This window comes from Grus americana, chromosome 15 (assembly GCF_028858705.1).
Source record: "Grus americana isolate bGruAme1 chromosome 15, bGruAme1.mat, whole genome shotgun sequence".
Classification (NCBI taxonomy): domain Eukaryota; kingdom Metazoa; phylum Chordata; class Aves; order Gruiformes; family Gruidae; genus Grus; species Grus americana.
The window spans coordinates 8,636,066-8,651,873 of record NC_072866.1 but is presented as its reverse complement, the minus strand read 5'-3'; the positions used below and the strand labels follow the sequence as shown (position 1 = coordinate 8,651,873).

Below are 15,808 nucleotides of genomic sequence, written 5' to 3'. Positions count from 1 at the left end.
GATATGAGCAGTGTGCTCTGGGTCTCCTGAGCTCGGGAGAAAACAGAGCTGCTGTCAGCAATGTCTGGGGCTGTGCCTGAGGCCAGTCGGTCTTGATCAGGGTGTGTTGAATGGACCATCCAGCAGCACAGCTGGCCCTGCAGTTATGACCAGAAAATCCATTCCTCTTTCCACCTCCAGATGGGGCTTCTGACCACAGGGAACAGGTCTGAAACCTGCAGAGTGGGATGTTGGACACTACAGACTATGCTCTGCTCCTGGGGATTGCATCATCAGGGTCTTCTCACACAAACCATTCCCATGTCTCGCAATATCTTTGCAGAAAAGCACTTCCCATTTTTTTAACCCAGCTTTCTCATTCATCACGCTCACTTCTGAGTAACTTCTTTTGGAGGAATTTAGTGATCCAGTAGGCCTCAGGATTAGCTGCTTAAAGAGAAATTAAATCAGCTAAATCAATCAAATCAAGAACAGCAAAGCAAACCTCAGTGAATGGACAGATAGCTCCAAGGCCTTGATCTTCTATCTCTAGGGCTCCAGCTGCATCTCATAACCACAAGCTCCTATTTAGATTTAAGCATGTCAGTAGTAGACTCTTCAAATTAAGTAAGTTGTCTACGAGACCCACCTTCCAAGCCAGGGATAAATGGATCACTGCTGCTGAAGTTAGGCACTGGCAGAGACTGGGGTCAGCAACAGTATGGAGCTACAACACTTCTTAAAATAAATCTGACACCAGATTGCAAAGAGCTTTATTGTCAGTATCCTATAATGTTCCTTCTGTTGCTCAGAGATCTTGCTGTGTTTTATGTGAGCGTGTGTTTGTTTTTTCAAAAAGTCCTTTGAACATTTGCCTCATGTCCTTGGCAAATGCAATTCTCCAGCACATCACTGACCCCATGGTGCTGGGCCGCTGTTCCAGGAAGCCCTTGGCTGTCAGCACTGATCCTGTGGGCTGAGTGCTGTGCTCACTGCACCCTTTTCATGAGCTGTGCAGCTCTCACAGAGCACAGGTGAGGATTTTTCCAGAGGAGTGGGGGGTGCTGGGAACATTATATTTAGCCATGTCAGATGGAGAAACTCCCTGACTCTGTTGAAAACTAGTGTGGCAAATGGAGGTATGCAGCCAAGAATAGGAGAGATCTCTCCTAGGACCTAGCCTCCATCCTCTTGGACAGTCTCAGCCCACCTTCCCTGGAGTGCTAAATATTCTTAAGCAAAAATAGCAAGAGGATTAATGAGTGGTTCAGGAAGCAGCCTGCAGCCCTAGGTGCTAACAAACCAGAAGTGCCACAGCCCTGCTCTGCCTGCTGCTCCAGACAAACTCTCACTAACCCTTTTAGGAAGCTTCCTTTGCTTTGTCAAGAAATAATCTGGGATTTCCCTTCCTCATCACTGAGTTTTCCCTTCTCCAGAAGCTGCCAAGGGCTTGTCAGCCATCAGAGAGACAGCTGGAGACAAGTCAGAGCCCTCCTGTGACCTCCACCACCCCTTTTTCTGTCTTTTTAAAGCTTCTGTTAATGACACCAAAAGCAGAGCAGCATGTTCTGCGTGCAAGGCAGGGATTATTGAGCGGCTGCTGTCATCTTTCCTGAAAACAGCGCCACGGGTTCCCAGCCTTGCTATGCCTACAGGGAGCGGAAACAAGGACTGTACTAGAGCCTTCACGTGGAGACTGCTTTTGTAGCTGACGTGATGGGAACTGCACCTAAAGATTACAGCTGAATATTGGGGCAAATGTATGCTGATGGATGAAGAGCTGCCTGGCTGTCCAAAGTCTCTGTTGTTTACAGGGAGTGTCACCTCTGAACCAGAGGCTGGACTGAGTTACTGGCCAGCCACAAGCTATTCATCTTCCATCTAAAGATGTTTGAGCACTCCATCCTTGGGCTGTTTGAAGATGGACTTGATGTTTAGTGCAGAAATAGCCCTGGTGCAGCTGTGGGGGGGTGGGACCCTCCTGACACATCCTCCCAAATCCTAGCCTGGCCGAAGCAGCGCCACTAGTGCTGCCTTGCCCCTGAACTCTGCAGGCCTTGAACCGCAAACCCTATGGCAGGGCCTGGTGTTCCTTGGCTTTGGTGCATGTGGTCAAAAACAAAGGCTGCAGATACCTAGAGGGGCAATAAATGCCAGCACACACCTCTGCCATTCAGCATTGTCACTACAGCCTGAGTGGAGTGACCTTTCTCAGCACATCAGCTTTCCTTCTGCGTAGTGTACACAAGCATTAGCCCAGCCAGGACACTGGGAGCTGAGCTTACAGTGTTGCAGAAGCCTAGCAAGGCTGTGTCTCACACCCCTGCCTGCTGCAAGTGGTCTTGGGCTGCAGTCCCTCTCCTCTCCATCCGTGATACACACAGGATGTTGCTCTGGATAAACCTGCCTCCCTGTAGAGCCTGCCTTTGCTGCCCTGCTCTCTGTGTCACCTCCAGAATGGGAACTATGCACAGTCATTCTTGTTATTTTAATAACTTCTGTTACTAGTGGAGGAAAATAATAAAATTAATGGATACGCATAAAATTGATTTACCTTGTTATAACCATTCCTCCTCAAGGTTTACATATTTAGCCAATAAATATGCCTTCTTTAAGAAAAAGAGCTTTATGCTTTGGCTTCTAAGCAGATGCAGCATTTCTGAGCTCCTAGGATCCCAGTATCATAAAAATTAAGAAGCAGAGCAGTGTGAAGAACCAGCAGGATCCTGGTCTGCTCCTCTTCTGCAGCCTGGCAAGGACTGCACTCGCGCTGCAGTATAGTCTGTCTCTGGGGAAGACAGCAGTCTCTGAAGCTCATCTTACATCTTTCATTGCTGAATTTCCTGACTGCCCCACTGGCCTCTTACAGTGCTTTTGTCTGTCCTTGGGTCTGATGTCACACACTTTCACCCAGGGCAAGCACACAGAATGCAGCTCAGGAGATTTAGATTGAACATGAGGAAAAACAGTTTTGCTCACAAGCTAGCGCAGGACAGGAACCCAGGGCAGCAGAGTCTCATCTGTGCAGCTTTCCTCATTCCAGCTGGGCAGGGCCAGGGCTGACCTGATCCAGGGCCAGTGATCTCCAGAGCTCCTTCCAGCCAGCACTTCTAAGTTTGCAACTGATGTAGGTTACAGTCAAGACACGTATAGGTGTGATATGTGCAGGTGCAGGCAGCCTGGGCATTGGTCATCTCTTGATGCTAAGCATCCGAAGCTTATGGCTTCATTCTGCCATTTCTTTGTCAGCCCATCTGTTCTGCTCCTTGAAGGCTTTTATTGCTTCTCTGCACTCTTCCCAGCAGCATCTCTTCCAGAGTAACCCAGCAGTAGCTGTGCTACCGGCTGCTCTGGACCCCCACATCCAATCACCCCGTGATCTGAAGAGTCTGTTCTCGCTTTGATGCTGAATTGCATCTTGGCTACGCACTGCTGGTTGATATTCCACCCTTAGAGATGAGCTGCTGGTTAATATTCCAGCAGCAGCATTCCCTCAAAGCCAATCCCAAGGCCACCGTAACCAGTGGGATTTTTCTTGATTGGTGCATGCGATGTCCACTTAGCTCTCCCCTCCCGAGCAGGAAGCGACAAAGCCAGTCTGTTACTGAATTGAATAGAAGGAAGTCTCCACACTTACGCAAAGAAATTTGGCAGAAGTTAGATAGCGAGTGAAACAACAAGTGCTGCTGCAGAGATTATAGAAATTGCAGACGCTGGTAGCTGTCTGTGGGGGAGATTTACAAAGCTTTCCGTGAAGGATTAATTCTTCCAAACCATTGCTTTGTGGGTGCCCACGGTAAGTATACAAACGAATGCACCTTTGAGAAAGTTACGTGCTTGGAATTTAGATGTCAGCTTGGTTTAGTAAGTTAAACCTGAATGATGCCTGTCCTGTCTCTGAGCGTGGTGCGGTGTTCCCGGCTGCCGGGAAGGACGCTCAGCAGCGAGACGTGCTACTTCTGGGGGCCACTCAGTGCAGCTTGGCAGAGTGGATGAACAAATGGAGCGGCTGAGTTTTGTGGAGGGGGGGACTGCACTTGAAGACTGTGTATATGGTTTTGAAGCACGGGGAATTATTTGCAGTAACAAGAACTGGTTTTTATCTCTTTGAAGCCTCCGATCAGCACCCCACGCCGCTCTGACTCTGCTATCTCCGTCCGTTCATTGCACTCTGAGTCCAACATGTCCTTGCGCTCGACGTTCTCACTCCATGAGGAAGAGGAGGAGCCAGTAGGTATTTGGGATTGTCTGAAGAAGCAGTATTAGGAAGTTCAGTGTCAAAAGAGTAACTTAGTGGACTCTTGTGAGCATATAGAGCTATCATGGGCAGATTTTCGTGATGTCTGGCAACTAAAAGCCTGGCTGTCAGGACTCCTGTTTTTAATTTTGTTTCCACCACTGACTTCTGTAAGTTACTGTGCTTCCTTGTGTAACATTTCCCCATATGTAAAGAGGGGACAATGGTGAGGCTTTTCTGCTTCTCAGAAAAAGTCTTTGCAAAGCCATGTGTGACTCCCTGGCTCTGCTGCAGAGCAGTAGGGGGTTGCAAGTCTTTAGGCTGGTGGTCTAGCCTCAGGCAGCAAGACTAATACAATTCCCCACCGATTCAGAGCCCCATCCCTCCTTTAGGGCTGCGTGGCACCCCACTGACTTGATTGTAAGCCCTAAGAGAGTGCAAGGCATTGTCCACATGTGACTCTTATTGGAGGAGGATACTTTTAAGCTGAGCTTAGCTTGTGACCCAGTAACTAACCCCAGACTGGATACATAAAAGGTCAGGTGGCATTTTGCCACAGATCAGGGATAAAAGTGTGTTTCATATTTAGGAACCCAGGGGGCTGTGTTTGCAGTTCTGAGAGCAGCACAGGATGAAAAGACAGACCGAAGTGCAGTGATTGATTTGAAATGCTCTGAGATGTGAAGCCCTGCTCTGGCATGGAGTGGAGAGCTGTGCTGCTCCAGGAGGACGTGCTCAGAGCCCACACTCCAGCAGTCTTAGTTGGTAAACAAAACTGGAGAGATGGGCCCATTGCAGCAGAAACAATGTTGTTTCTGCTTCATAAGGGAATGAAAGAGCCCTTCCTTCAGGATGTTTGAAAAATACAGAAGGGCAAGCTGGCTTAAAATTGCTTTTGAACTTCAGGCTTAGTACGGGGGACATTTTTGACAATGCACTGTTCAGTCCACCCAAGCAAAAAGTGTCAGGCAGTGCAGCTCATGCAGTTCAGGTGACTTGAGTCACTCTGGCAAAGAAGTTGGTCTGTGCAGTTTGCTGTCAGGTCCTGATCCTGCCACATGCTGGTGGCAGTCAGTTTGTGATGAGCTGAGGGTCTCCAGCCATTCCCAAATTCATTCTTCCTCTACCTCTTACATGCTGGAGGTCAGCAGATCCAGACAAAAAATTATTTTGAGATAATGGAATACTTAGTGCCCCAGGCTCCCCAAGGCTCACTGCTCAAGAGTTGTTTTGTTCTTTCTGCAGAGCTGGAGGCTCTTGTGTTTGGACTAATCCCTGTGCTCTCTCTGTCTCTTTCTCTCCTCCTCTTCAGGAGCCACTGGTGTTTGCTGAACAACCGTCCGTGAAGCTGTGCTGCCAACTGTGTTGTAGTGTGTTTAAGGATCCAGTTATCACAACCTGTGGGGTAAGGCAGTACTCTTTCAAATCATGAGTGTGGGCTCCACAGATGTCCTATGTGACCTATAGCCAAGCCCTAACTGTCCCCAGTGACTGTCCCCAGTGACTGTCAGCCTGAGTGAGCAAAGACAAGGCAGCCCCTGACCAGGGAAGTCAGGCTGGCATAGGAGCAGATTTGCCATGAGGCAGCTCTGAACCAGTCTGCAGTGGGGTGTTCGGGGCACTCTGCAGTTAGCCGGAGAAGCCTGGGGCTTGCTTAAAATTGGGCTGCTTTTTCCAGGAGAACTGTACTGTTGGCTTTCCTATCCTGGCCACGTTCAGTCTCCTTTGGTGTGGCCTCAGCGAAGTCTAAAACTTCCCATTCCCTGTCCTGAAGGGCTCTGCAGAGTGGTGCTGCCTCCTGGGTACCCCAGGAACGGCTGCTCTTCAGTTGTGAAGAAAGCGTTTCTTATAAAACAAGAATGGCTTGAAGCTTCATTTATTTAATGCTTGCAAAGGGATTTGAGATCCTCTAATGAAAGGCACAAAGTATTATGAATATTCTTCTAGATTCCATTTTACCGGGATTTAATAGAAACTGTATATTATTGCTGCTTCTGTGCTACTTGTGAAGAAAGATGGCTTTGTGACAGGCTCTAGTGCTTCTGATGTGCTTCTCATTGCTAGGACAGAGCTGTAGCAACAAAAGCAGAGAGCAGAATTGTTTATTGCAGTGAGGGTGCTATCCCCAAAGGTGTTGGAAGTTGGTGCAGTTTCGCTGCACCATTTCAGTAAGCAGCTCTTCATGGAGACACTGAGATTTACTGGTTAATATGGAAAAAAAAATTTGCTGCAGGAAGCAGACTGGCTTCATTTTCAGTCCTGGTTTGGCAGCTGTGGAGAGAGCACCATGCAGCTGTGCAGGGCAGGAAAAGGCCACGTGAACAGGGCAGCAGATAATGGCTCTGAAGAGTGACTTGCAGCTTCTCCAGCGCTGCTGCCAAGTGCTGGCCCTGTGGCAGGGGAATGTGGCTGAGGAAGCTCCAGGGAATCCATGGGGCAAGTTCAGGACCAGTAAAATGCTGCAGCTTTTGTTCTTCTCTTTATATTCATTAGAACGTTAGATTGAATTTGCTACTTTATCAAGTTAAATTGTTACCATACATTTCTGCTGTGAGAATGGAGAGATAGAGAACTATTTAAAGTGACAAAATTTACGGTGCATTTAATGGGTTTACAAACCAGCTGTCCCATCCACCTGACAGCAGCACAGCTTCAGCTACATTAGAAGAGCTACAGAGGGATATGTGTTATGGGCTGACTGGCCAAGGACAGGGAGAGGCCAGATTTTCCCTTACTCTTCCCCTTGAGGACTCCTCAGGGAAATGAGAGGAATGACATGGACTAAGTGGAGGGTGAAGAAGAGAAACCATGTGCAGACTTGGAGGGTAGGAGTATCAGAGTGTGGCAGAACATGTCCCTGGCTTTGTCTTGCACCGTGATCATGGCCTGATCTTGAACAGGGCAGAACCCTCAAAGCTTCAAACTATGCACTTAATACTTCTCAGGAACAGGAACTGTGTTTCACTCCTAGCTGCCTGAGCAAGCAGCTGTTTTTTGCCCTGTGGTGCAGACTCAAGAGCACACTGAGCTATAAAGCAGGCAGAACAGCTGCTGAGGCCCCTGTGCCACAGGCTTTGGTATCTCCCACCTTTCCCATCGTTAGCCACAGGGAGTAATTTGTCCAATATTTTTTACGCTGACACTGCTGTTCCTCTTTGTCTCCACAGCACACATTTTGTAGAAGATGTGCCTTAACATCTGGTGAGTGCAGAACTGTTCTTGTGTGATACAGCCAAAACGCTGTTATTTTCTGGTTTGTTTGCTATCACTTAAAAAGAAACCTGCAGAAAGATGTCTGAAGGGCTTAAAACAAGCTGTCAGTCATAGGCTGGCACTGCAGCAGTGAGGGGCTGGGGCATGGGTAGCTGTGCAGCTGGGAGCTCTGATGGTACACGCTGTAGCATGGGCACTAGAGGGCTAGGCCCGGCTCTTGGGCACAGGATGTTCTCAAATCCTGGAATATGCAATGGATAATCCCTGGATAATACATGTCTCGCCCAGACCTGACCCATTGATTTCAGACAGAAAGCTTTCTGTGGCTGCCTGAGGAACAGGGGGGCTGTGTTTGGCTGAGACCCATCAAACCCCTCCTCCCCCATCCCGTTAGTGCCAGCTCTCGGGCTGCTGACTGAGCCCCTGCGCAGCAGCACACAGCTGCTTTAGCTCACCCAGCTCTTCCAGAAACCTGGTGGAGCCCAAGTGTCTGGCTGCTGGCCTCGCCTAACCAGCTTCTACTTGGTTTGGACTGTGCCCTACAAAGAAAGACTTTATTTGGCATGAGCCTGTGCCCTCTTGGAAAGCCGTTGTTCAGCACAAAGCCAAGCCATTTGTATTACCAGAACAGTGAGCCCTGAGGAGGCTCCCAGGGGAGTTCAGCAAAACAGCAGCTCTTTCTGCCTTAAGACATTCCTCTTCCACATGAGGGGTCCCTCTGCTTTGCATGCTAACCCTCTGTCACCACGTTGTGCTATATCTATCCCAACCCACAGATTTGTAGCAAAAGGCTTTGCAGTCGCAATCCTGAGTTGCTCAGTTTTGCTCCTGCCCTCAAAGCTCGTGTCTTTGCTTCGCTGCAGCATCCCTGGCCTGCAGCACCCCACTGGCAGCAGAGGAGCTGGGTGAGGAATGGGTTATGTATGGGGCATCTGCTGATTTGTGGTCACTGCCTGTGAACACTCTCACACCTCAGCAAGCACAAGGTAGTCTGAATTAGTGTGGCCTTCTTTCACTGGCAGCTAGCTCACATTGTCACGGATTAACATAAACTGTAACTTTTCACCAAGCCCCAAGACAAACCAGAGATAGTGGTCTGCAGACCTTGTGGGAATATTCATGGCTCATTCCATTGCCATGTACTTAAAGCACTGGAAAGAAATGGAGGACAGCAGCATTGATGTTGTTTGTTTAGATGGAATTGGCCGTCTTGGCCAGAGAAGGCAAAAAAAGTAAAATCTCCTGCAGTGTCTCAGCCCTTGCTGACTCTCTCTCTCTCTTGCTTCCCCACCTGGCAGAGAAGTGCCCCGTGGACAATGCCAAACTGACCGTAGTGGTTAACAACATTGCGGTGGCTGAACAGATCGGGGAGCTCTTCATTCACTGCAAGTATGGCTGCCGGCCTGCAGCCAGCAGCAAGCCCGCTGCCTTTGAGGTGGACCCCCGTGGATGTCCGTTTACAATTAAACTGAGTGCCAGGAAGTAAGTGGCTTGTTACCAGCGTGCGACATCTCCAGGGAAAGGGCTCCACCACCAGCAATCTGCTGTCATGTCTGAGCTGCCCCGCGGCTCCTGGGGATAGTGCAGCTCTCGCTAGCAGTGCTCTGCTGGGGCATGCAGGGGTGTGGGAATGGGCAGGGTGACTTGAGGGGACAGTTCTTTCCACTATGTCTCAGTCTTAGGATGATGGCAGATGGAGTTGTCCCAGGGAAAGGATGCTGTTCTCTGCTCCCAGCTCACCTGAGTGTCTCAGTATCAGGACAGGGGATACACGGTGAAAATAGCCACCTCACATCTAGGGTGAAACACTGTGGCTATGGTCAAGCAGAGACCTTGGGATTCTTTTTGTAAGAGGAGTTACCCTAGTTATGTCCTAGGAATCTGAAATCTATCTCCCTCCCCATCCTAAATGCATTCACTGTCTGCCCTATCACCTGGCCATTGCCTGTTGTTGACAGCTGCCTGAAGGCTCAGTCGCTGAGCTGCAGAAGTAGATGTTCCCTGCATAAATGTGGCCTGTTACTCTCAACTTACTGTCCATATGAGAATTTAAAGCTGTAATTGTAGTCTTAGAGCAGGAGGCTTTTGATCACCTGACAGTCTCACAGGGCTGATGTGCTCCTTTCCTGATGATCTGTGTTGTTTCCATTAATTTTTGCTTATCGCTGATTTTCCCTCCTTTTGCTTCTCTCCATGGGCAGAGATCATGAAAGCAGCTGTGATTACCGGCCAGTTCGCTGCCCCAATAACCCCAGCTGCCCACCTCTCCTGAAAATGAACCTGGAGGCACATCTGAAAGAGTGCGAGCACATAAAATGTCCCCACTCCAAATACGGGTAAGGAGCCCGTGCTTTTTAGTGGGAAGGATGCACTGAGCTCATTTCTGAGCTGCTTTTTGGCTACTGCAGCCTTGGGATGGCTTGATGGGCCCCGAGCTCCTCTACCCAGTGCTGTGCACTGGCCTGAGACTGAGATCAGGCTTGCAGGGCTTGCAAAAGGCAACTCCCAAGCCTCTTGTTGAGAACAGGCAGGTCACGCTGCCCAGCTGTAAACCCTGCTGGCAGCCGAGGAGGATGCTGAGGTGCGTAGGCAAAAGAACCAGCTGGAGGAGAGTCAGAGCAGTGGATGTGGCCAGAGCCATGCAGGGAGGAGGATGAGTACAAGAGTAACGCGAGCACTGTGACGGTGTCTTTCAAACCAGTTCTTCTCCCAGGGCAAGTGAAGTGCTGATCAGCCTTGGAAGGTTGATTGTCACCTGAGCAGGAGTGCAGCCTGGGCTGGGGATTCCCTGCAGGATGCACAGCTAAGGTTACTGTTGCAGGAAGAGATGTCTTAGCAGAGGTAGAGCAAGGCGAGTCCTGACAGAGCAGCCCTGACTCCCTGCCACGCTGCAGGGCCAAGTCAGCATCTGCCAAGATCAGCTGCAGTTTTTTCCCTTGGTTTTGATGGCTCTTAGATTGGGCTCCTGGTGAGCACACGAACTGACACCACATTCTGTCTCTTGCCCAAGAGTTGCCCAAGTTTTCCTTGCAACTACCTAGACAGTTCAGTTTGGGGCCAATGCCCTGGCTGGATGAATCGGAGCGGCTTGGCCTCTCTTGCCCTGCAGTTGCCTGCACCCAACAGGATGGTGAACTGCAGTACCGCTGCTCCTGGTAAGAGGAGCAGAACAGCTGGGGACCCACACAGGCCTCAGACCTCCCTCTGAGAAGCCAGCTGAGCAAGGAAGTCTCCAGTGTGAGCCTTGCTCCAGCCAGCGTCTGCCTTCCCCTTGTAGGTGTACATTCATAGGAAATCAAGACACTTATGAGACCCACTTGGAGACGTGCAAGTTTGAGGGTCTGAAGGAGTTCCTGCAGCAGACGGACGATCGCTTCCATGAGATGCAGGTGGCAATGGCTCAGAAGGACCAGGAAATTGCCTTCCTGCGCTCCATGCTGGGGAAGCTCTCAGAGAAAATCGACCAGCTGGAGAAGAACCTGGAGCTTAAGTTTGGTGAGTCTGTACTGGACGAGCTCTGTAGTCAGAGCTGTAGGGACAGGACAGCTCTGTTAGGATGGTGCATTACAGGATTCATTCCATGTTTAAAACTGGTGCTGAGCAGGTTTCAGGAGGTTCAGATATTCCTTGCAGAGGAACAAATAGGGGTTCCATTGACTTCTCTGCTGCCAGAATATCATGGGACCTAATCCTGCAGTCACCGATCACATGGCAAGTCCTAGAAATGTGTGCAGACAGCTGCCACCTTTCTCCCATGACTTTTTCCTGTGCAGTCCGTGGGCACAGACCCCCATAAAAATCAGTGAATCGAATAGCCTACAATGCAGCCATCCTGGAGTGAGCATGGTTCTTGGACACCTTTGCTGTGCCCAGCCCTGTCTTGCCTCTGAAATTTGCTGGGTCTTCAGCATCCAAGTACAATTTGCATTTGAGTAGCAGACACCCTTCCTGCTTTTCCCTGCTGATAACAGCAGAGTATGTGTTCTCCTCCCTCCTTATTCAGAAGTTAGGTGGCAGCGGGTGTCTTCTGCCTGTTCCCTGGATGCCGTCACTGATTCTGCAGTCACTATGGGCCTGTCCATCTCTTGTAGATGTGCTGGATGAGAACCAGAGCAAGCTGAGTGAGGACCTGATGGAGTTCCGCAGGGACGCCTCCATGCTGAACGTGAGGAGGGGACGGGCCCTGGGACTGTAAAAGGGATTGCATGCAGTGAGCTGCTGGCTCTGCTGCTAGTTAGGCTTCTCCTGCAGTGGGGGGAGTCTTTTGAGTTCCCTCCTGCTTGCTGGCTCTGCTCACCCCAGGTTCGGTTTGCTTTTACTGCAGCTGGGGTCTGGGTGAAAGTTTCCTCTAAGCTGAGTTAAAGGCAGCTCAGTGAGCATGTTCTGGTCACTGCATCTGAGCTGCCATTTTAACTGTTCCTGCTGTCTTTTCTCAGCCTGTTGCTGCTCTTGAAATGTGTTACCAAAAGAAAGGACCCTTACAGCAAGAAGAGAGCCCTCTGCTCCAAAGCCTGGGCACTTCTGCACCTTTTGTACTAGCCAGGGACAGTATGCCCTTCTCCCTGCTTGCAGAGAAAGCAGGAAGATAAGCAGATCCCTGCTAACAAGCTGGGAGTGAGGGCGCTCTCATGATTTTGGACATTATTCAAGCACCGATGTTAGACAGACATTGCTCCTGAGTTTAGGCAGACTGCATCCCACTGGATGTACTGATCAGGAGGAGCTCATCCTGGTTTACCTAAGCATACTAATGAAGAGGATCCCCGTGGATGCAGTAGAGACCAGGCCATAGAGCAGACTGCAAAGAGACCTTCCAATTCTTCTCCAGCAAGGTGGGCTTCAAGAGCCCAGCTGAGCAAGCAGTCCCCATAACTGATTTGATTATTTTTAGCAATCTGGTGAATGGCAGAGCAAGGACAGTATATTCTGAAAGGTGTTTCTGTGCCTGCCTGAACACTGAGGAGTTTAGTACAGGTCTGAGATGCTGTCAAAGCCCTGTGGTCTCTGGAGAGACGTGACAGAGGGATGTACGTGTGCAGTCCTAGAGCAGGAGACCTCCAATAAGAGAGTCACCTGCTGAGGGAGGGCCTTCACAGGGAGTCAAGACCTGTCCAAAGGCAAGAGTGGTTTTAGCAGTGGAGGGGGACCATCTTAAAGCCATGCCCAGAAGGGCAGACTGGTCTTGATGGCTCTGCAGCTCATGCAGCTTGTTCTGTTTTTCAGGATGAACTCTCCCACATTAATGCTCGGCTCAACATGGGCATCCTTGGATGTGAGTATGCATGTGGTTTTCATCCTCTCAGGCTGGGTTTGGGTTGATGGCACAGTGAGCCCTGTTAGGCATGATCACAGTTGTCTCTGGGTGCAGCAGTGATTTGTTCACAGGATCACCGCTGCTGCGGGAAGAAAATACTGGTGGGAGAGTTTGCCAGAAGCACTGGCTGGAAGGGAGTTCACAGTGCTGCAGGGTTATTAGCTGCGGGAGATGTCAAGTGGACTCTGCATCTCTGACCTCCCTAGGTCCAGCCCGGGGGAGGTGCATTAGGGAAATGACTCCTGGGGCTCAAAGCAATGATAAGTCGATGAGCTGTAAGGGTGGCACATGAGGCCCTCCAGCCAGATTGGGAGGGTCTCAGTTCCTTCTGGCCTGCAACAATGTGAAGTGCAAGGAGGACTTGCCAGGCCCATGCAGGGGTTCTGTCCCCTCCGAATTCACCGTGACATGGCACAGCACCATTCTCCCTGCTCTCACCTGCCCTCTTTCTTCTGTAGCCTATGATCCTCAGCAGATCTTCAAGTGCAAGGGGACCTTTGTGGGACACCAGGGCCCTGTCTGGTGTTTATGCGTTTACTCCATAGGAGACTTGCTCTTCAGCGGCTCTTCAGACAAAACCATTAAGGTAAGAACTTGCCTCTTCTGTGTGTCTTCTGCGTTTGTAAATGTGCTTCAGGTGGGACAGAAGCTGAGTTGCAGTTTGTGGGGTGGGAGGTGTCACTTTCCAAAGTTTCCCCCAAAGAATCTTAAATGATTCTTTGCAGTAATAGTTGGGCAAAATTCTTTGTAAGGCACTGTTATGTGAGAGTGAAATCGAGAGACAAATAGTGGTTTTTGCAAAGCCCTGATTAGAATCTCATTCCTGCTGCTCCTGGTTTTACTTTATATGGTGTTTAGGGCATCCAAGCCTATTTCAGCTTCTGATTTTATTTTCCCTTGTTATAAAAAGTCATCTTAGGAAGAAACATTTCCCCCTGATCAAATATGTCCTTTTTCCATCTTATGGCATGTTTGTTTTCCTTTGTCCTGTTTTCAGTAACTCAAACTGACAGCACTGCTCCAGTGCAGCCTAAACAACAGTTCCCAATGTCACCGTGTTGGCTGCTGGTGGCTGATGGCTGGGCTGGGGAGCCCCGCAGGCTGCCAGGAGCAGAGCTTTGGTTTAGTTTCTTTGAGCGATAGCAAGAGCCACATGGAAGAAAGTGGACATCGCTGCACTTTATTGAAAGAAAACAGCTTTCTCCCCTGTCCTGGCTTCTCTGGGCACCACATTCCCATGTTTCCTCTCTTGAGAGAGTGGTGTGTGCTGAGTGGGGAGAACTTTCGCAGTGGCAGAGGAGGCTGTGCTGTGCTAGTGGAGCCCTAGGATGGAGTGTGAGTTGCTAAAGCAGGAGCCCGAGAGCTGTTTCTCTGGTTCAGGGTGTTGTGTTGGCCTGGACTGTGAAAGGCAGAGCTGGAGGGGACTGGTGCGTGCTGCTGTCCAGTGTCTCGTTAACTTCAACCTGACCCTTTGCAGTAAATTTCCCTTCCTAGACAAGCTTATCTCTGCCTGGGAGCCCGGAAAGCAGGTGCCCAGGTGACAGCCTGTTTCCTCATTTCGGTGCTTTTGTGGCTTTGCTGACATCCTGCCCAGGTCCCCAGCTGCTCTGTCTGCCGGCATGTGACCCTCTGCTGACTTGTGTTTCCTGTTAGGTGTGGGATACCTGTACCACATACAAGTGCCAAAAGACCTTGGAAGGTCACGATGGAATTGTACTGGCTCTCTGCATCCAGGGGTGAGTGGAGAGGACACCTGCCCCTGCAGGAGAGAGCAGGGAGAGCACTGGGGGTCCTGAGCATGCCCTTACAATTCCCGTCCTTGGTCCTGCATGTGCCAAGATTGTGCATGAGAGGCACATCTTGCGTCTTTGCTCTTTAAAAATTGACAAAGCATGTATCTCTTTGGCCTCCCCTGCTGTCCTGGCTTCCTTCCCTGGTCCCCAGCAGGGTGCCTGGCCTCCTGCTCAAGAGCCAATCCAGCCCAGCCTCCTCGCGAGACCTGGGCTCCGCTCCTGGGGGTGGTGTGTTTAGTCCTGGCTCAGTGAGGCTGTGGGACTGGGAACGAGCTGGGGCCCTGCACTCATTGCTCTCCCTTGCTGACCTCCTTTTGTTTTCTGGTGACGTTACAGGAACAAGCTGTACAGTGGCTCTGCTGACTGCACCATTATTGTGAGTACCCAGGACCCCTGCTCCGCTTTGCAGTTGGGATGCGAGATCTACGGGCCAGCCCTAGGCTTTTGTAGAGCAGGGACCTGTGTCATTTTTTCTATGATGCTCTTCAGCTGCCAGTGGTGTAGGACTGATAACCTGTGTGTGCTCTATCCACCACCTTCAGCCAGGTTACTCGTGGGTTGGATTTGGGTGTTGCCTGCAGGCTGGATTTCCCGCTCCCTGCTCCTGCATGGGGAGCAGGAGGCTGGTGCTTGGAGCTGGGGCAGGGTGGTCAGTCCTGATCAAGCCAGGACAGTGGCTCGTACAGGTGCCCTGTCCTGCCTGTGTTTTTGCCTGTGTGTGATTGCCTGCCTTCAGGGGCAAAGAGGAAGGGCTTCAGCACAAGGGGCCTGTCCCAGCCCCTCACGGACACTCTTCTTCACCTTTGCAGGTCTGGGATATTCAAAACCTGCAGAAAGTGAACACGATCCGAGCACATGACAATCCTGTTTGCACTTTGGTCTCCTCGCACAACATGCTGTTCAGCGGCTCTCTCAAAGCCATCAAGGTAGAGCTCTGGGGTGGCTCCTCTTGGTCTGATTGGGGACTGATGGTACAAACGGTCAGGGAGCAGTGTCCAAACAGGAAGAAAGTGGCATTTGGGTCTGTAGGTAACCTTGTTACTCTGCTCTCCTGAGCCATACAGAGAAGCACAGCTACACAGAGCAGCCAGCACTGCAGAGATTTAGCCCATGCTCTGTGCTGAAGTCAAAGATGTTCTGGGACCTGGCTGAAAAAATATTTTTTGTTTCTTCTAACTGTAAACTTGAGGCTGCAGGTGACATATCTTAGCAGTTCCTGAATGTGTGTGTCCTTGGGTCCCCAACGGACCTGCTCAGACCATTGAGAATTGC

At 50.3% G+C, this 15,808-nt stretch overlaps 1 protein-coding gene across 7 annotated transcripts in view; it reads left to right on the top strand.

The window, feature by feature from the left end:
- Positions 1-15,808, top strand: part of TRAF7 (TNF receptor associated factor 7) — a 35,605-nt gene that overhangs the window by 16,189 nt on the left and 3,608 nt on the right. For all 7 annotated transcript variants that reach the window (XM_054843086.1, XM_054843083.1, XM_054843084.1 and 4 more), the window contains 12 exons: positions 4,093-4,209; positions 5,529-5,621; positions 7,384-7,417; positions 8,728-8,911; positions 9,631-9,765; positions 10,707-10,924; positions 11,521-11,594; positions 12,653-12,701; positions 13,202-13,329; positions 14,397-14,479; positions 14,873-14,912; positions 15,346-15,462. In XM_054843086.1, coding sequence (XP_054699061.1) covers positions 4,093-4,209; positions 5,529-5,621; positions 7,384-7,417; positions 8,728-8,911; positions 9,631-9,765; positions 10,707-10,924; positions 11,521-11,594; positions 12,653-12,701; positions 13,202-13,329; positions 14,397-14,479; positions 14,873-14,912; positions 15,346-15,462 — 1,272 coding nt within the window. The remainder of the gene's footprint in view (positions 1-4,092; positions 4,210-5,528; positions 5,622-7,383; positions 7,418-8,727; positions 8,912-9,630; positions 9,766-10,706; positions 10,925-11,520; positions 11,595-12,652; positions 12,702-13,201; positions 13,330-14,396; positions 14,480-14,872; positions 14,913-15,345; positions 15,463-15,808) is intronic.